Genomic DNA, 22,005 nt, shown 5'->3' on the forward strand with positions numbered 1-22,005 from the left:
TGATTAAAAACCAGGATTATTCCACCAAATATTGATTATTTCTGAACTCTTAAAACTTTATGAATATGAACTTGTTTTCTTTGCATTATTTGAGGTCTGAAAGCTCTGCATCTTTTTTGTTATTTCAGTCATTTCTCATTTTCTGTAAATAAATGCTCTAAATGAGAATATTTTTATTTGGAATTTGGGAGAAATGTTGTCTGTAGTTTATAGAATAAAACAACAATGTTCATTTTACTCAAATATAAACCTATAAATAGCAAAATCAGAGAAACTGATTCAGAAACTGAAGTGGTCTTTATTTCGTTAAATTATTATTAGTTTATTCAAAATAAGTGAGTCTTGTTAAGCTACTGTTTAAAAAGCATGTACGTTTATACATCCTGAAATACTGATATTTTGTTTTATGGTCAGCAGCAGCAGTCTGTGGGATGATTTAATGGACTGGTGTGACTGGGTGCAGTAAACTGGTGGTGGTAAATTAGTGTGTAACTCGTGTGTGTGTGTGTGTGTGTGTGTGGGGGGGGGGTTACGATGATTACAGTGAACTTTAGAGAATCATGGGGTCTGATACACATTAACACACTCTGCAGATCCAACAGAGAGAGAGTGTGTGTGTGTGTGTGTTTCCTCTTTCCAGGATGCTGAGTGTGGAATATGGAGCTACATACAGCATGTTTTCCTACATTAAAACTTTCTGTTATGTTTTTCCCTCTCCCAAAAATACAGGGAAGCACCGGAATTATTATTTTTAATATTACTTAATATCACTGCATACTGTTGTGATTACTACAATTATTTTCTAAACAATCGAAACAACTAATATAGATATCATTCCAAATCAACTGACATTAGGGCTGGGCGATACTGAAAAAAATACATATACATATCAATTTTCTTCAAATATATGAGCAATTCTCAATTAAGATTTTTAGCTTTTACAAAACAACTTCAGTTATTTTAAATTTGTAAACAGACACCACCATTTAAAGTGAAGAGCAATATATTATTTCCTTTATATGTAATTCTATTATCTTTAAACAGTGTTTACCCATATCCTCCCTGTATTTCAGTTTGTATTAAAGGACAAGTGTAAAACATGTAAAACACTGTTAAATAAAAGATTTCTTTACAGGTTTCACAAGCAAGCAAGTCTCTAAATCTCCAAGATCTCAATGACGATACTCATTATCACATTTTAAAAATCACATTAAAACAGTAATTCCATTAATCAAATTAATTCCATTAATATTCCAGCACTAAAAGATGAAGAGCTTTCAGACCTCAAATAATGCAAAGAAAACAAGTTCATATTCATAAAGTTTTAAGAGTTCAGAAATAATCAATATTTGGTGGAATAATCCTGGTTGGTTTTTAATCACAGTTTTTTTCATGCATCTTGGCATCATGTTCTCCTCCACCAGTCTTACACACTGCTTTTGGATAACTTTATGCTGCTTTACTCCTGGTGCAAAAATTCAAGCAGTTCAGTTTGGTGGTTTGATGGTTTGTGATCATCCATCTTCCTCTTGATTATATTCCAGAGGTTTTCAATTTGGTAAAATCAAAGAAACTCATAATTTTTAAGTGAAATCTTTTTTTTTAAGAGCTGTAAATATAGAATAAGTGAATAAACGCTTCTAATTAGGAACAATGCATCTATATTTAATACTGAGCTTCACCTTCCACAAAGCAGCAGCAGCACCGAGACACGGCTTCAGTAATCAGATCGTATTTTAATAGTAATGTGAGACTGTGTGTGTGTGTGTGTGTGTGTGTGTGTGTGTGTATACCTGTTTAAGCTGCAGCCGTGTGTAGACGTGGTGAACAGTAGTTGGGGTTGGCAGAGAGCGAATCGCTCCGGGATCCACGACCAGATCTCCTTCATCTCTTTAGCGCTGACGATCTCCGAGCTGAAGTTCTCAGCATTTACTGCTAACTGAACATTCCTCCTGCACACGCACACACACACACACACACATATTAGAATATGTACATATATACTAGTGCATCACAAAAAATGAGAATACCACTGAAAAGTTATTTTATTTCAGCTGAAAAATGTGAAACTCCTGGTTTTAGAGCACAATAATGTATTGTGGTGACGGACAGTTCTGGTGGAAACAGGAGAGTTGAGGTGCACATTGAATTCTGCGTGATTTGATCAGCCGTGGTTTTATGTTTTTTGGATACAATCCGGGTTAGCACCCGAACATCCCTTTCAGACAGCTTCCTCTTACAGCGTCCACAGTTAATCCTGTTGGATGTGGTTGGTTCTTCTTGGTGGTATGCTGACATTACCCTGGATAACGTGGCTCTTGATGCATCACAAAGACTTGCTGTCTTGGTCACAGATGCTCCAGCAAGACGTGCACCAACAATTTGTCCTCTTTTGAACTCTGGTATGTCTCCCATAATGTTGTGTGCATTGTAATATTTAGAGCAGAACTGTGCTCTTACCCTGCTAATTGAACCTTCACACTCTGCTCTTACTGGTGCAATGTGCAATTAATGAAGATTGAACACCAGGCTGCTCCAATTTAGCCAGGAAACCTAAAATCCCACACTAAAATGATGACAGGTGTTTCAGTTTCATTGTTCAACCCCTGTATATATGTTATATATTTGCTTCTGCCATATGTTGCCACCCCTTAAAAAATCCTGCCCCCTTCTTGCCACCACAGAAATATTTTACGAGATCTGCCCCTGTTGATGATTACGGCTTACAGCCCAAAAAATAATAATAATAATCAGTGTCTCAGAAAATTTAAATATTACATAAGACCAATTGGTACTTTTAGCAGTGTGGGCAGTGTGCCAAGTCCTGCTGGAAAATGAAATCTGCATCTCTAAACCATCACTGATTGGTGGAAACTTCACACTAGAGCAGTTTGGACTGTGTGTCTCTCCACTCTTCCTCCAGACTCTGCTCCCTTGATTTACTTTAAATGAAATGTAAAATGTACTGATGATCAGTGATGGTTTGGAGAGTCATGTCTGTCATCTGCTGGTGTTGATCCACTGTGTTTTATTATCAAGTCTAAAGTCAGTGCAGTTTTGTTTTCCCACAAAATCTTACAGCACTTCATATCTTACAGCTTCCCTCTGCTACTGACAACTTTTATAGAGATGCAGATTTCATTTTCCAGCAGGACTTGGCACACTGCCCACACTGCTAATAGCACCAATTGTTCTTATATAATATTCTAATTTTCTGAGACACTGACTGTGTGTTTAATACATCTATATAATATATGAGTTTCACATTTTCAATTGAATTACTGAAATAAAGTAACTTTTTTTATTATATTCTATTTTTTTAGATGCACTAGTATATACTGTATAGAACTACACTCTACATACTTTTATTATGTTCCTAACGCTAGCTTGTTTACCAGGACTAAAGGAAAACTATTTAAATGATAAAGTGTTCTGCAGGGAGTAAATAAAGAAAAACTGGGGTATTTACTAAAAACGTAAAGGGTTAAGGGAAGTTAAAGTGTAAATTTAGGTAATAAAGAATGAGGAAGATGATGATGAGGAGGAGAAGGTGAGATGAAGAGTACCTGATGCTGAAGTGAGAAAACAGGAAACACAGGAACAAATGGAGGGAGGAAAAACGACAAACAGAAAGAAAAGCAAAAAGATAAGAAAAGAAAACAGAACTGAAAAACCAGCCAGACAGGTTTCATACAAACACCAACATGAGCATAATACATCCCGGATAATCAGACCTGAAAATAATCAGACCTGAAAATACAGCCCAGATAATCAGACCTGAAATAATCAGACCTGAAAATAATCAGACCTGAAATAATCAGACCTGAAAATACAGCCCGGATAATCAGACCTGAAAATAATCAGGCCTGAAAATAATCAGACCTGAAAATACATCCCGGATAATCAGACCTGAAATAATCAGACCTGAAAATAATCAGACCTGAAAATAATCAGACCTGAAAATACAGCCCAGATAATCAGACCTGAAATAATCAGACCTGAAAATAATCAGACCTGAAATAATCAGACCTGAAAATACAGCCCGGATAATCAGACCTGAAAATAATCAGACCTGAAAATAATCAGACCTGAAAATACAGCCCGGATAATCAGACCTGAAAATAATCAGGCCTGAAAATAATCAGACCTGAAAATAATCAGACCTGAAAATAATCAGACCTGAAAATACAGCCCGGATAATCAGACCTGAAATAATCAGACCTGAAAATAATCAGACCTGAAAATAATCAGACCTGAAAATACATCCCGGATAATCAGACCTGAAAATACAGTCCAGATAATCAGACCTGAAATAATGAGGCCTGAAAATAATCAGACCTGAAAATAATCAGACCTGAAAATAATCAGACCTGAAAATACATCCCGGATAATCAGACCTGAAATAATCAGGCCTGAAAATAATCAGACCTGAAAATAATCAGACCACCTGAAAATAATCAGACCTGAAAATAATCAGACCTGAAAATACATCCCGGATAATCAGACCTGAAAATACAGCCCGGATACATAGACATGCTCTGTTGTTAGAAGAAATGTTTCTACACTGTACCTGTTTAAATGTTGAATGAGATTATGGATTGATTAATTGATTAATAAGATGATTGATTGACTGATCGTGGGCGTACCTCTTCTGGCGGACGGTGATGCCGCGCTGCTGCAGGGATTTCTCGTTGGCGAGCTGCAGCAGGGTGATCTCCTTCCGGCTGAAGAGTCGGATAGAGAACGCTTTCTCCAGCAGTTTATCAGGACTCACACTGCCCCCTATCCCCCGCACAAACGCCTGCACACAGGGGGAGGGGTTATCAATACTGACGATTATTGATTATTGTCTCTGTTTTATTAACCAATAACCAATAACAATCCTAATCAGTTTCATTCATTATCCAGCGGGTTCATCCAGATGTTCTCCACTGATCCCACAGCAGGTAAAAAGCTTTGTAGCATCATTAGTTTCAGAGATACTGAGGCTGTAAAAAGAAAGTGGGCGGGACCTCACCAAGTCACACTGTTTTGTTTCCTCTATCATTAGGGTTTTTTTCAGCAACAGTGGCAGCTCCATGCAAGTTAGTTTTTTTGCTGGATTTTAAAAGCTAGAAAAACATATATTCAGGCTATTTATTTTATGCTACTGTGAAAAAAGTGGCAACATGTAAAAGGTTGCATTATTTTGTTTAATTTTAGTTCAGAAATTCTGTTTTGTTGTATGCCTAGTTTATAATGTTTAAAACATGTACTTTATTCTGGCTAGCTTGTATATAACAAAACTACCTCCACCATATTTGGAGGCTGAACATTAGACTGACTAGTTCTCAATGTGAGATGTAGATAATGATACTACCTCCACCATGTTTGGAAGCCGTACTTTGATACGTTGTTGATGGATGATTATTATTATCAGCAGTAGTAGTTTTTAGTAGTTTGTGTAGCAGGGCGTACCTGGATGTCAGCTTTGACGCCGGCCGAGTCCTGCTGAAGGGGCGTGGCTCCGGCAGCCTTGTGCTTCCTGTAGAACTTCAGGATGGCGAGAGCGATGCGGTACAGCACCTTATATCCCTCCACCAGGAACACGTCCATTACCCTGGCTGCGTGGGCGAAGGGCAGGTCCCCCAACACCCAGCGCTGCCAGTCGGCGTACACCTCCAGCACGTCGGTGGCGGCGGCGACGATCAGCTTGTGCGCGGCGGGGCAGTACTTGTGGGCGAGGTCGCCGAAGGTCATGCAGGACGACTGGTAGGCCAGGAAGGTCTGGTCCAGCATGCGGCGGCCCGGCTCGTTACACGCCAGCAGGCGCCCCGCCGCCTCGAAGCACTGCGACTCGTCCGCGCTCCAGTGCATCAGCAGCGACACCACGGCGGGCAGCGCCGGGCAATGCGACACGTCCGGGAACTCGCCCGCCACGCAGGAGATGACAGCGTGAACCGAACCCAGCGACTCCGGCTTCAGGCAGTACAGCGGAACCGCCGCCCCGTCCACGAACTCCGGCAGGGGGAAGTTAGCCGGGTTCCTCTTGCTGCTGGCGTTCCCCACGATATCGCGGTAGACGGCGGCGTCGGCGGTGACCGCTCGGCACGGCAGGGCTTTGATCAGCTGCCGGTACACCAGCGCCCTCTGGCTGTGGTTCCTGGTCCACTGGCCGGTGCGGGCGTGCAGCTTCAGCTCCTTCAGATCTTTATACTCGGTTTTACCGGGAGCGGCGTCTCGAGAAACATCGCCCATCTGAGCCCAGTCCACAAACACCCCGAAATCCTCCTGCTCCTCCGACGCCATCGCCCCGCACCTCTCGCAAAACACTCGCAACTCTCGCTCACCCTACAGCTCAGCCAGAGAGAGCATAACGTCCAGCACTGCGGGAAAAAACAAATAAATTAATTAATTAATTTAAAAATCATTAATGCTCCAGTTACACCAATTATCAACGACATCATGGAGAAATAACATTAGATTAACGAATTAAATTATTCCTGTACACAATTTTGTACAGTTTCTACGGTTATACCAGGGCTGGGCGATACAGTACATTTAAAATGATATTTCACAAGCAGACACAAAAACACTAAAAAAACAGTCTAACATTATGATATGGTTCACACAGAGCTGGGCAATATACAGCTCTGTAAAAAATAAAGAGAGCACTTCAGTTTCTGAATCAGTTTCTCTGATTTTGCTATTTATAGGTTTATGTTTGAGTAAAATGAACATTGTTGTTTTATTCTATAAACTACAGACAACATTTCTCCCAAATTCCAAATAAAAATATTCTCATTTAGAGCATTTATTTACAGAAAATGAGAAATGACTGAAATAACAAAAAAGATGCAGAACTTTCAGACCTCAAATAATGCAAAGAAAACAAGTTCATATTCATAAAGTTTTAAGAGTTCAGAAATAATCAATATTTGGTGGAATAATCCTGGTTTTTAATCACAGTTTTTATGCATCTTGGCATCATGTTCTCCTCCACCAGTCTTACACACTGCTTTTGGATAACTTTATGCTGCTTTACTCCTGGTGTAAAAATTCAAGCAGTTCAGTTTGGTGGTTTGATGGTTTGTGATCATCCATCTTCCTCTTGATTATATTCCAGAGGTTTTCAATTTGGTCAAATAAAAAAACTCATTATTTTTTCAGAGCTGTATAATATATATGTTATATATATTTTGTGTTCATGATGCACAGCTCTAGTGCTCTAGTGATCAGACTAAAAAAAAGATCAGATTTGGTGAGAAATATAGATTCTGTCCCACTTTTAGAGTCTAGAACCGGTTCTGACCCAGCGGGAGAAACACAAAAACATACATCAGTTACATAACAGCACTGCCTGTCCCTGCAGCATGTTTATCTGTGTGTGTGTGTGTGTGTGTGTGTGTGTGTGTGTGTGTGTTACGCTGAAACTGCATTAAGTAATTAGACTTTATTAGATTTTTACAGAGAGAAAACTGTCTCCGTTTCCTTCTGCTGTTCTAATCCTTCATCCTGCCATCATTACCCCCTGCTTTAACCCCCGTTAGCCTCAGCGCTAACAGCTTCTCACGAACAGTTTACTGACCAATCAGCTTCCTTACAGTCTCACACTGTTAGCTCAGCGCTAACCACAGCGCTAACTTCAGCATTAGCATTATTTAGCTTCTTTTTTTATTTAAAGCTACAAACAGCTTGTATATTATACGAGAAAGTAAAACAACACAAACAAAAACAGCAAGAAAATTGTATTAAATTATTATTTATTCATATGAAATAATTGTAATTCTATGCAGAAGGAAGATAAAAGGTGATCAGGATCAATAAATGATTATAAATTTAGTCTGATACAGATAATATTTAATGATCCACACATACAGAAGTAGTGTGTAACGCATGTGCAATGCTACATGCTAATATGCTAATATCACCCCTAATCAGGGTTCTACTTTTTCACTGTTTTTATCAAAAGAAAAATTCACACTGTTCTCATTTCCCATTATATATCTACTAGATACAGATTATATCTGTGCAGTATTATTTATTTTACTTTAATCCTGGATATATGGAGATAGAGTGCATTATTATTATTATTAGTATCATGATATTTTCGATCATTGACTTCTGTTATAAATCTGATCAAATTCTTGTATTTTTTATATCTCAGTTATTTAGAGTTATTAGGGGTGTGCCACATCTTATATCGTATGTAATAATAACATTTAATTTTCATTTTGTTGCATATTACCCACCCCTATGTAACACATGTGTAAAACTGAAACATGTTAGGTGCACGAGGCCCAGGTGGGCGGAGCTATAGGTGTGTAATAGATGTGTGGTGGGCGGAGCTACAGGTGTGTGATGTGGTGCTGGGCGGTTCAGGTAAGGCTCAGTTATTACTGAGCTCCTTACGGCTGAGGGGTCAGAGCAGCACATTACCACCAGATACCAAAGAGTAACCCAGATAATCACACCAGTCACACCACGCTATACTATACTATACTACACTATACTATACTACAGCACACACACACACCGTTCCTAACACTAACTGCACCTCACCGATACACACCCAAACATCTGAGTGTTATAATAATCCTCGTCATAGCGAATAAGATCAGCCTCAGGTCTGTGTGAGACACCACAAACTTTAGCAACCACCACAGATACCATAGCAACACCTAAGCAACCGTATAGTAACCACTTAGCAACATCATAGGAACCACCACACACCCTAGCAACCACCATGAACAACATAGCAAAATCATGCAACTGCCTGGCAACACCTAATCAACACCTTAGCAACCGTCCATGAATCTGCAGGAACTGCAATCCAAAAAGTGTAAAAAATCTAAATCTAAACCTAAAAATACTCTTATTTTGACTTTTTGAAGCCACGGGTCTGTGTGAGACACCACAAATTTTAGCAACCGCCACGGACACGATATCAACACCTTAGCAACGCATAAGCAACACCATAACAACCACCATGGACACCATAGCAACAGCCAATGAATCAGGCAGTTTCTGCAGTAACTGAAATCTAAATAAAAAAAACAAACAAAAAAACTAAATCTGAATCCAAATTATTGTTATTTATTCTTTTAAATTGTCTCGTCTTCAACATATATATATATATATATATATATATATATATATATATATATAATTAATTAATGTCGCCACGTTTTATATTTTGTCCACTTAAATGTATTTTTGTTAAAAACAAAGCAATTACAAAATCACAGTTTAAAAATATTTATTGAGCACAATACGTTTAAACATCTGAGCTGGTCTCAAATGAGTTACATCATCAAAAACACAAATTTAATGTTTGGTATAAACTGTTCTGTCTGTATTAGTAGTCGACTAATATGCAGATTATTATATATTTGTTTTTTTTTGGATCTCTACAACTAAAAGCGGAAATCAAAGGATATTTTAATAGTTGACCTTTTTATATTAACCTAAACATTACAAAATAAAATTACAGTCGTGCACAGATGCTGTTATTTTTTGGAAATTCTAGGAGACTTAATTATGTCTTAAATATTAAATATTATCAGAATTTGACCCTGCCTGGATCAAATGTGGTAAACTCTCTGCTTTGCTTCATCACACCAGAGACAGCAGACGCCAAGAAATGTTGAATTTAAACACTAAAAAATGTGTTTAAATGCGTAATGAGGTGATAAACAGTGAGTATGGCTGTTGTCTTGTCACTTATCTGGAGTGTTTACACCTTTTTAGAGACAGAGAGAGCGAAGGGAGTTTGTGAATTATGCCAATGCTAATATATAACAGTACTAATATATTACAATATTACAAATAACACACACATAAAACATGTAAATTTAAAAACAATAACAATGTTTACTGTAACTGTGCAACTGTGGTTGGTGTGGTGTAGTGGATAACACCACCGCCTGCAAGTGAGCTACCATGTGGGAGGCTGGGGTTCAATTCCTGCTCTGGGTGTCTGAATGCTGCGCTACACCAATAAGAGTCTTTGGGCAAGACTCCTAACTTTACATTAACTCAACTCTGTAACAAGAATAGCCTTTAGCATCAGCTAAATGCCGTAAATGTAAAAGTATAATGTAAAATATACACTTTTGTCTTTTGATATTTGATGCATAATTGAAAATTTGGGCTGTTTCAGGCTTTATGTGTTTTTAAAATGTTATTAAACTGCTTAAACTATTTACCAATATGTCTTTTTACTTTGGTAAAGTTGAATACACAAATAGAAACTGTTACATCATTTACAATATATATACGCATTTAACTATATATTATTGTGTTTTTTGTGAAATTTCTGATGATAGTTTTTTGTTTGCTTGTTTTTGTTTTGACACTACACTTTGTAACATAAAAAATGCATATTATTTAGATAAATAGTTCAAAAGAAAATAAGCTAAAAATGTCGCCTATAACTTTTTTGAGTCTGTATTGATTTGTTTAAGTGTTTTATAACTAAACTAAAACAAAAATATAAATTACATACAAAATAATGATTGTATATTAGAGTTTTGTGATATGGCCCTAAAATTATATCACAATATTTCATGGTATTTTCGCGATAACTATACTTTTGGCGATATAAAAAAAAAAAAAAAAAAAAAAAAAACTAAATGAAAACATATATATATATGTCAAGAATATATATATATATATATATATATATATATATATATATATATATATATATATATATATATATATATATATATATAGAACCCTTAACTGAGATATTAAAAAATACAATAATTGTAACAGATTTGTAACAGAAGTTAACGATCCAGAATGTCATAATAATAATAATAATGCACTCCAAATATAAATATAAAACTCCATATAACCAGAATTAAAGTAAAATAAACGATTCTGGACAGATATAATCTGTCTCTAGTAGATATATAATAAAAAATCAGAACAGTGTGAATTTTCTTTACAGTAAGTTACAGTATTTTTTATCCTGGGCCTAAATGCAATCAAATCCATCCTCACAGCAATGGTGTGGTGTAGAGCGTACGCAGAGTACAGGTAAGTCAGCACCGCAGGTTAACTACCTGAGCTGTAGGTAAGCCTGGTGAGTAGAGAGGGCTTATTATAAACAGACTTAGCCAGCTTATAAGCCCAGTGATGAGTACAAAGGGGCGTGGCCTTCAGGTGGCCTTCACTGCAGGTGAATTGTATGGGTGCAGGTGTGCCTGTACAGGTGTAACTGATGGGTTTACGGCATAAGGTGACCCTCAGTCTTTGTTATTATGTTACAAAGAATGATGTTTATAGCAAAACACAAAGCGATAGAAGTGCAAAAGCAATGCATTTCAATGCAGGTTATGGAATTATCCGTTCCACCTTAAATGCTGCAGCAGTTACATAGAGGCGCCTCTGGCGCCTCTATGTAACTGCTGCAGCATTTAAGGTGGAACGGATAATTCCCACAAGCAGTCGATTTAAGCGTCGCCACCGACATTTAAGCAAATGCACATTAAAACTAAGACACTAATACTCATCCTCAACATGACTGACAGCTGTCAATCAATCTAAACACTCAAATAAATCGAATTAAATGACGTTTAAACGCGTGCAGCTCTGAACTGCAGTCTCTCTCAGCCTTTATCACGCTTTAAAACGCTATTAAACCCGAATGACACGCAGTGTAAACACTTACACACCCTCACAGCCACCCTGAACACCCTCTATACCCTGCAAACAAACCGAATTACAGTCCAGAAGCGTTCCTACCTGCCCGGATTTACTCCTGCTGCACACAAGCCGCATTCATTTTTGGGCGCTATGCGCATGCGCTGTGGGCTGTCAGCGGCTGTCGGGTGCACGCTGCGCATGCGCAGACTGCCCCACCACTCCAAGGAGGAGCAGATGTTTTAAAAAAATAATTATATTATAATTATGAACATTATTTATAGCGTTATGAAGGCTGTTAATTGATTTATAAACGTTTTTATAGCTTTGTAAACTTATATAAATTATTTATTGATTTATAAACACGACTTACCGATTTATAAACGTGTTTTATTTATTTATAAACGTCATTTATAGCGTTTTAAACACCATTTAATGATTTATAAACGCTATGTATGGCTTTATATACATTATTTATAGCTTTATAAACGTATATAAATTATTAATTGATTTATAATTACGATTCATAGCTTTATAAACATTATTTATTGATTTATAAACATTATTTATCGCTTTATAAACATTATGGATTTATAAACACTATTTATAGATTTTAAATATTTATAGCTTTATAAGCATCATTTGTAATTTTATAAACATTATTTATAGCTTTATTAATATTTATAGCTTTATAAACTTTTAAATTAATAAAATAAATTAATTATTTATTGACTTACAAACGCTATTTATATTTTCTTAATCATTCATTATTTATGGATTTATAAACACAATTAACCGATTCATACACGTTTTTTATTGATTTATAAACACTATTTATAACACGCGATTATACAATACTAAACATTACTGTAACATTATTAAAAATGTTACAGCAGTATTTTAAATTATTATTAAGCATTATGATATATTACTGTAACAGTAAATCACTTATTTGATAGTATACATGTAAAATAATTAGGTTATAAATATTATAATAAGTATATAATGAGTAGTATACAGTTTGTATACACAATAATTAAATTGCATTTATTCTAAATAAACACATTATCACACCTTTACACCTAAACTTTTATACCTTTTATATATTTTTCTTTGTGGTGGGGGGATTTTACCAGTTAGAATGTTAAGTGGTTAAAATAACAATTTTTAATTATTCATTTTTATAAAAAAAAAAAAATGTCCCAGAATTCCTTGCCCACTCTGTCATCTCGGGTTAACCCCGCCCCTTAAGAAAGTTACCTTAGACATCATCAGTGACATCACAACCTTTACATTGTTTTATTTTAAGGGACTGAAGAGTAAAGAGTTACTGCTGCATATTCAGTAATTAAAAATACCACAGCACTAAGCACCGCCCACACAGCACTAAGCACCGCCCCCACAGCACTAAGCACCGCCCACACAACACTAAGCACCGCCCACACAGCACTAAGAACCGCCCACCCAGCACTGCACATGCAAGGGGGCAGAGTGCAGGATGAAACATTTAGGTTAAACCAACTTGTCAAATATTCCTCCACCATAAAATTTCATACTGTCTAACAATATAATTTAACATAATTAAACAATATATCATATAAACACAGTTTGAGAGTCTGAATCAGCGTTTTGATTGAATGCTAATTCTCTTGTGATTAAGTTTGTATATGTAGAACAGTAGTAAGGGAACAGTGTAAACAGGTGGTGTTGTGCTGAATACTGACCCGGGTGTGGTTACTGCTGCCTCTACATCCTGGTTACCACCCCGCGCTCCTCGTGTCCCGCGGACTGGCCTTTTCCTGTGGGTAACGGGACAGCGCCCAGCCCTGAGCGCGAGGCAGCGCATGACCTGCATTAGGGTTAAATACATTACTGTCCAAAGATCATCCCACACACACACACAAACAAACAAACAAACAAACAAACACACACACACACACACACACACACACACACACACACACACACACACACACACACAATTCCCCGGACAGGGATTAGGCCTCTAGTCATAGACTATATTCTCCTTTCAATGTAAAATCTAAAATATGAAATTATGTTGACCAATAATGTTATTATATTATTAATATAGCTATTAAAGGAGAACTCTGGTGTAAAATGGACTTTTGTTGTAGTAAAACATGATAAAAATTACTTCCTCTGCTCTCCTGCAGCTTTCTGAGACCCAGAAATTTTGTGCTTTTTGCCGCATCGGGGCATAATTTACTCTGATAAATTACTTTTTACACGGTTATTCAGCTCAAAGTAGCTCCACACCTCCTTACTAGAATCCAGAGAGCCCTGATATTTAAAACGAAGCATTAATTACTTAAAAAGTGCACAAGAAGCTAATTAAAACCACTGTTTACATCCTATAATGCTACTAGCATCAGCTTCGAGCGCCACCATCACTGTACTGATAATAATATAGACATATATATGAACCTGTAAGGTGGCAGAGTGCAGAATTAAAAGTTCAAGTGAAAGCAAAAACTTATTGTCACCACCCCCACCAACAGTCCATTTTCACTCCTTCCTCCTGCCTGGTTTAAACAGCAGCAGATCTTCTGAATATATCTACACTGATGGGCGTGGTGTTCTGGAAATGAGGTGTGTTCAGGTACATTTCTGGAGTTTTATCTTGTTTATCTTGGTAACAGAAAACACAGGAGCTTCACTGACTGAATACAACCTAGACAGACGCCAACAGTCAGACGTTCATCGCTATCTCGGTAACACAGGCGCCGTGCCGAGCCGAGCGTACACCCCCACTTATTACACACACATGAACACACAGCAGCACAAACCCAACTTTTACATCAACAATAAACAGAATAGTAAATAAAATAACATTGCTGTTCCCGTAAATGAGCTGCTGGAGCTCCTTCACAGCGTCAACCAGCAGCTCAGTTTCCTCTGCTGAGAAGAGTTTGTTGGACACGTCCAGGTAGCTGCACCGTTACAATAGCAATCCGCCAAAGACAGAGCTCACCTGGTTCTACTCTTAAAGAGAATGATGAGCCCTTAAAGAGACTCTCTGATTATTTCATTTTACGCCCAAAATTAACCACACCCATAATTAATTAAGACAATAAGTACATGACTTTTGCACTTTTTGAGCCAAGCAAGATGTACTTTTCCCGTCGTTACGGTAGCAAAGACACATTAAAAGACACAAGAAAGTAGAGAAAAAAAATTGAAAAAGAGAGAAAAGGAGATTAACTCTTATTAAATCCTTCCTCTGTTTTTACTAATCCATATCTCTTTCTATTGATCAACTCTGCAAATCTGATCAGTCAGGCTGGGATTATTGATCTGGAATGCAGTGATTAGTTACAAATGAGCTTTTAGCCCCCTCTGCTGGCTGGCAGTGGAACTACAGCTGCACCTACTCATTTCCACAGAACCAGCATTTATTGATCACCAGGGGCGCTATTGTATAGTGAACAATAAAGAGTGAGTGTGAATTCTGGGTGACGCTTATCTTTAATTGTGCACCCCAGAGGGCAGTGCGGTGATGAATGTGATTTAAGTATTTAAACCTCTCACCTGAGAATGTCTAGGTGGTTGCTAGGGTGTTACTATGCTGCTCCAGTGGATGATAGGGTGTTGCTAAGTGGCTAGTGGCTGTGATATCACAGATTGATAACTATGTAATTGCCAAGCTGCTCTAGGTGGTTGCTATGCTGTTGCCAGCTGGTACTGTGGTACCCATTTGGTCATTATGTAATAACTTCTGATGTTTTCTAAGCTGTTGCAAAGGGTTACTAGGTGGTTGATATGATTTTTTAAAAGTTGTTTTTATGCTTTTCCTTGGTGGTTGAGCTTACTTTGTGGCACACTAGTGGTTGCTATGCAGTTGCTAGGTGACTGGTTTGTTTTCCGTCAAGAGGCCATGACTTAGCCAGTTGCTTTGGTAGTCTAGATTATTAATGTTGTAGATGTTATTCCGCCCCAGGTGGTTGCTGTGGTGTTTGTAATCAGTACTAACCCAACTTTTACAGTAAAGCATACTATACAGCTTATTTAAAAATGATGGAGTTTCTTTGATTTTACCAAATTGAAAACCTCTGGAATATAATCAAGAGGAAAATGCTTGAATTTTTGCAGCAGGAGTAAAGCAGCATAAAGTTATCCAAAAGCAGTGTGTAAGACTGGTGGAGGAGAACATGATGCCAAGATACATAGAAAAAAACTGTGATTAAAAAACAGGATTATTCCACCAAATATTGATTTATTTGCATTATTTGAGGTCTGAAAGCTCTGCATCTTTTTCTCATTTTCTGTAAATAAATGCTCTAAATGAGAATATTTTTATTTGTAATTTGGGAGAAATGTTGTCTGTAGTTTATAGAATAAAACAACAATGTTCATTTTACTCAAACATAAACCTATAAATAGCAAAATCAGAGAAACTGATTCAGAAACTGAAGTGCTCTCTTCATTTATTACAGAGCTTGAACAAAAACGTTGAGAAATGTTTGAGAATAAACAGTTATAAAGTGGATTTTAGTCAAATGATCTGGTTCTAAAGGAGCTGAACGGATCTGTATTTACTCAGCTCTGGATTTCCATACAAACGATCCGATACATCTGAGGAGCGTCAGATAAGAGAACTGAAGTCTGAAGACTGTTCTACAGCTATGTAAAACAGAGAGAGAGACACAGAGAGAAGCATCTTCAGCTGTTCAGTCCAGCTGTGTCTCCAGTTTCTGAGGTAAAACTGAGAAATTTACAGTGTTTATATTGCTAATTTTAGTTTAGAAGTACTATTTGAACTACTTCTACTAACAGTAGTGTTATTGTTATAATTACTACTAAGGTTTTACTGTTAGTACTAATATAACTGCTGCTACCATTACATCAACCAGTGTAATAGTAATAAGATATTGCTACTACTACCTATACTTTTAGTACTAAAAGTACTGCTGGTACTATTAATTCTGTTAATACCAATTCTAGTACTAGAAGAACTATTAACACCATTATGATTTGTAGTAATAGTAATACTGCTGTTACTACTATTACTATTTGTAACTTAAGATTGTAGTACTGCTCATTTTCCAGCAACATCTTTTAGTAGCCCTGCTGCTGTTACAGTTTCTAGTTCTACGGATACCACATTTTGCTGCTACTACTAGTTATTGCTACTAGTTCTTGCTAATGGTACTTCTGCTACTTCTATCACTATTACTTTTAGTACTTTTAGTATGTTTCTGCAAAAGAATATGCTATACTATAGTTCTGTTGCTACTACTATTTCTAGTATGAGTAGTACTGTACATAATTTCTAGTACAAGTAATATTGCTGCTGTTTAAGTGCTATTAGTTCTGGTTCTAGTATGAATAGTACTACTGTTACGGCTTCTATGTACTAACTGAAGTTGTAGTATTGCTGATTTTCCAGCAACATCTATTAGTAACATTACTGCTGCTTTTATTACAATTTTTAGTACTACTCATACATCTACTGCTATTTCTAATACTACCAATGCTACTAGTTGTATTAGTAATTATTGATTGAACTACTTCTAGTACTACATTTAGTACCAAGATTACTCTTGCAGCAATTGCTATTTTTAGTCTTAGTAGTTCTGCTGCTACTACTATTTCTAGTGTGAACAGTACTGCTGTTACGTCTACTACTACGTACTGACTTAAAAGTTGTAGTACAGCTGATTTTTTTTCCATCAAAACCTTTAACAACTATTTATTGTACCAGTAGTTCTACTACGTCTTTTGGAACTAATATAATTATGTAGTACTTCTGCTATCACTAATTAATTTTAGTACTAATGCATTAATGTTACTGCTGCAGAATATGCTAGTTCTGCTGCCACCACTAGTTCTAGTATGAATAGTACTGCTGTTACTACTACTACGTACTAGAAGTTGTAGCACTGCTGATTATCCAGCAAAATCTTTTTAACATTACTGTTGTTATTATTATAATTATAATTTCTATTTCTATTACTAGTAGTTGTGCTACTTCTATGCCTACGTATGGAACTAATATTATTATGTAGTACTTCTGCTACTTCTATCGCTATTACTTTTAGTATTAATGCACTAATGTTACTGGTGCAGAGTATGCTATTTCTAGTATTAGTAGTTCTTCTGCTACTACTATTTATAGTATGAATATTTCTGCTGCTGATAACACTACTTCTAAAAGCAATATTTTTGCTCCTCCTACTACTACTACTTTGTTTAGAACTAATAGTACTGCTACTAGTACTAGTACTGATAGTACTGATAGTAGTGATAATGCACTACTCTCTCTTCCTGCTGATTCAGTGTTACTGACACTACCTTCACCTGTTCCAGGATGGATAAGATAAAGTTCACGCCGTCAGCGCTCACCAGTTCCCGCGGTGCGCTGCACATGCTGCAGGTGATAATGAGCGTGGTGACCTTCATCGTGAGCGCCATCCGGAGCCAGCCGTCTCACACCTACTGGATCTACTGCATGGTGATCTGGGGTCTGTGCCCCCTGCTGACCCTCTTCATCACCATCATCGAGACTCTGCTCATCCACAAGCTCATCCTCTACATGTGCATGGACTGGGACGACTTCACCACCGGCATGGCCATGATGTCGTCGCTGACCACCTTCGCCTGCGCCGTGGTCTTCGGGAACTTCTACGCCCACATCAGGAGCCCGTGGGGTCTGGCGGTGACCATCCTGGCCTGCATCACCTGCGTCCTGTACTGCATCGAGACATTCCGGGACAAGCGGGACTCCAGCCGGTCTGCCACCTACGTGGCAGCTCTGCCGGGGTTCCTGAAGGTCCTGGAGGCCTTCGTCAGCTGCATCATCTACGTCTCTCTGATCGGCTACAGGGGGAGGCCGGCGCTGTACGTCTGCATCGTGGCCTACGTCATCCCGTTCCCCATCATCCCCGTCATCATCGTCACCAACATCTTCACCAAGCTGAAGAGCTGCCTCCCCTTCAACATCGACCGGCTGGTCCTGATCTTCCTCATCGTCTCGGTGCTGCTCTACGTCCTCGCCGCCGTCCTCTGGCCCGTCTACAGCTTCCGGGACAACCCCCGGCCCAAACACTGCCCCGGGAACAGCTGCATCTGGAGCATCCAGTTCACCGTCACCTTCTTCACCTACCTGAACCTGCTCTTCTTCATCCTCGACCTCGTCTTCACCTGCCTCGGACTCTGCGGCTTCAAGAAGCCCTAGAACACGCAGCCAGTATGAGGCTCTAATAACGATCATATCCAGTATGAAGCTCAAATAACGATCATATCCAGTATGAAGCTCAAATAACGATCATATCCAGTTCTAATAACATTTCCTGTACAAACTTCTAATAATATTGATAACCAGGGTGAATTTCTAATTGCATTCCTATTTAGAATGAACTTCTAATACCCAGTATGATGTTCTAATACCTTAATATCCAGTATGAAGTTCTAACAAAATTCATATCCAGTATAAAGCTGAAGTAATATGAATTTTCAGTATGAATTTCTAATAACCTTAATATTCAGTATGAATTCTAATAATAGTCATATCCAGTGTGAATTTCAAATAACATTAATTTCCAGTATGATGCTCATGTAATATGAGTATCCAGTATGAATTTCTAATAACATTCTTTTCCAGTATGAAGTTCTAATAACACTAATATTCAGAATAAATTCTAATTACATTCATATCTAGTATGAAGCTCGAATAACATTACTATCCAGTAAGAAGCTCAAGTAATATGAATATCCGGTATGAAGTTCTAATAACATTAATATCCAGAATGAATTTCTAATAATATTAGATCGTTTTATCCTTCAGTTATTACTGTTATTGTTCTAGCTTTAGTAGTAAAGAGCTTAAAGATATATCTAGAACAGTAATTTACATGTTCCCAATTTACTATACTTTTACTATAGATGATAGAACACAGATATATATTTTTGTCTGCTTGTGTAATGGTGACTTTTTGTTGTTAATTTTTTTATTTATTTTTATATTTTATTTATTTTTATTTTACTAGATTGTCTTTATAGTTATTGTTCTTTCATTATTTTAATTTCTATCTCTGCTGTTACTGACTTTTTATTAAAATATCACATTTTGAAAACAAAGAAAATGATGATTGTTGTTGCTGTTGTGGTAACCATATTATTATTATTATTATTATTATTATTATTACACTCTTAGTTAAAAATGTCTTAAACACATGTAAAAGTAACAATAAAAATATTTATGTAATTTTCCCTCTGACGTGCTCATGTGAGGGTCACTGTATGTGTTTTAATGGGACCCAAAAGGGCTTCAAAGATAATCCCCACTATTACAGCTCACCCTCATATACAGCTCTGTATAAAATATAAGAGATCACTTCAGTTTCTGAATCAGTTTCTCTGATTTTGCTATTTATAGGTTTATGTTTGAGTAAAATGAACATTGTTGTTTTATTCTATAAACTACAGACAACATTTCTCCCAAATTCCAAATAAAAATATTCTCATTTAGAGCATTTATTTACAGAAAATGAGAAATGACTGAAATAACAAAAAAGATGCAGAGCTTTCAGAACTCAAATAATGCAAAGAAAACAAGTTCATATTCATAAAGTTTTAAGAGTTCAGAAATCAACGAGGTGGGTGTGGCCATGAATACTAATTCACGGGTTGATGTAGACACGCTGCTTTTCCTGATCGACTCGTTTTTCTGAATATTTTCTTTTACTAGCTGCTGCAGAGAATGAGGAAGAGTTTCATGTGCAGCATCATAAACAACTCAGAGAGACGAGGGCTGATAAATGATGCCAGGAGCCAATAGGAAAGATGTAGATTTTAGTTAGTGAACTAAGAAATATTGAGCAGACATTTCTTTATTTTAGCGTGTCTCTGTTGTTTAATTTATGTAATATTCATAAAAAATGGGGAAAATAATGTGTGTGCAAATATTAGCTTTAAATTGCAACAAAGCAGTAAAGGTGAATCAACCTAACTGAATAAACTCTGAAATTCTCCATCACCGGAGAGCAGCTCTGAACTCAAGCTTTAGTCTAAGATATAATACAGTATATAACTCAGCAGGATGTTTGCTATGTACTTTAAGCTGTTTAATCTGCTGGAGTAAGAGATGAGTTGTCAGGACTGTCTGCAGGACTCTGAGTGTAAAATCATTTTCCTATCAGACTGAGTAAACAGCGCTCTGTCCACTGCAGGTTATTAGCATAACGAAACACTTTATAACACTTTATAATGAGCGAAGGGAAATTACAGTCATGGGTTCTTTACTAAACGTATGATAATACTCATAAACTACTCATATACTACTCATATACTACTTGTACACATATCAAAATTCTGCTGGGCTGATTCTATCTTCTTTTAGTGTTGGTGTAGTGCTGGGGTAGTGTTGGGGTAGCTTTGGGTAGGGTTAGGCTAGTGGTATGGTGGTTTTGGGTAGTGTTTGGGTATTTTCGGGGTAGCGACGGGTAGTGTGGAGGTAGTAATGTTGTAGTGTTAAAGTAGTATTGTGGCAGTGTTAGGGTAGTATTGCGGTAGTGTTAGGGTATTATTGCGGTAGTGTTAGGGTAGTATTGCGGTAGTGTTAGGGTAGTATTGCGGTAGTGTTAGGGTAGTATTGCAGTAGTTTTAGAGTAGTATTGCGGTAGTGTTAGGGTAGTATTGCGGTAGTGTTAGGGTAGTATTGCAGTAGTGTTAGGGTAGTATTGCGGTAGTGTTAGGGTAGTGTTAGGGTAGTATTGCAGTAGTGTTAGGGTAGTATTGCGGTAGTGTTAGGGTAGTATTGCGGTAGTGTTAGGGTAGTATTGCGGTAGTGTTAGGGTAGTATTGCAGTAGTGTTAGGGTAGTATTGCGGTAGTGTTAGGGTAGTATTGCAGTAGTGTTAGGGTAGTATTGCAGTAGTGTTAGGGTAGTATTGCAGTAGTTTTAGAGTAGTATTGCGGTAGTGTTAGGGTAGTATTGCGGTAGTGTTAGAGTAGTATTGCAGTAGTGTTAGGGTAGTGTTAGGGTAGTATTGCGGTAGTGTTAGGGTAGTATTGCAGTAGTGTTAGGGTAGTGTTAGGGTAGTATTGCGGTAGTGTTAGGGTAGTATTGCAGTAGTGTTAGGGTAGTGTTAGGGTAGTATTGCGGTAGTGTTAGGGTAGTATTGCAGTAGTGTTAGGGTAGTATTGCGGTAGTGTTAGGGTAGTATTGCAGTAGTGTTAGGGTAGTGTTAGGGTAGTATTGCGGTAGTGTTAGGGTAGTATTGCAGTAGTGTTAGGGTAGTATTGCAGTAGTGTTAGGGTAGCATTGCAGTAGTGTTAGGGTAGTATTGCAGTAGTGTTAGAGTAGTATTGCAGTAGTGTTAGGGTAGTATTGCGGTAGTATTGCAGTAGTGTTAGG

The 22,005-nt window shown here is 37.4% G+C and overlaps 2 protein-coding genes across 2 annotated transcripts in view; one reads left to right on the forward strand and one right to left on the reverse strand.

Annotated features, from left to right (window-relative positions):
* Nucleotides 1-11,815, reverse strand: part of tbc1d24 (TBC1 domain family, member 24) — a 21,551-nt gene extending 9,736 nt beyond the window's left edge. Inside the window, exons 1-4 of the mRNA XM_022685589.2 lie at nucleotides 11,734-11,815; nucleotides 5,458-6,365; nucleotides 4,647-4,801; nucleotides 1,794-1,952 (exon numbers count right to left, since the gene is read on the reverse strand). Of these exons, the coding sequence (XP_022541310.2) occupies nucleotides 1,794-1,952; nucleotides 4,647-4,801; nucleotides 5,458-6,288 (1,145 nt within the window). The 5' untranslated portion in view covers nucleotides 6,289-6,365; nucleotides 11,734-11,815. The remainder of the gene's footprint in view (nucleotides 1-1,793; nucleotides 1,953-4,646; nucleotides 4,802-5,457; nucleotides 6,366-11,733) is intronic.
* A 6,144-nt stretch (nucleotides 11,816-17,959) lies between these two features.
* On the forward strand, nucleotides 17,960-19,016 carry LOC103029259 (myeloid-associated differentiation marker-like protein 2). Its single transcript, XM_049480323.1, has one exon. It carries the CDS (start codon nucleotides 17,960-17,962, stop codon nucleotides 18,824-18,826), a length of 867 nt encoding a protein of 288 aa, XP_049336280.1. The 3' UTR covers nucleotides 18,827-19,016.
* The last annotated feature ends 2,989 nt before the right edge of the window (nucleotides 19,017-22,005 follow it).

This window comes from Astyanax mexicanus, chromosome 6 (assembly GCF_023375975.1).
Source record: "Astyanax mexicanus isolate ESR-SI-001 chromosome 6, AstMex3_surface, whole genome shotgun sequence".
NCBI classification, from domain to species: Eukaryota; Metazoa; Chordata; class Actinopteri; order Characiformes; family Acestrorhamphidae; genus Astyanax; species Astyanax mexicanus.

Excerpts from the sequence above, each read along its gene's own strand:
- LOC103029259 (XM_049480323.1), top strand. The coding sequence starts at position 17,960 with ATGGATAAGATAAAGTTCACGCCGTCAGCGCTCACCAGTTCCCGCGGT.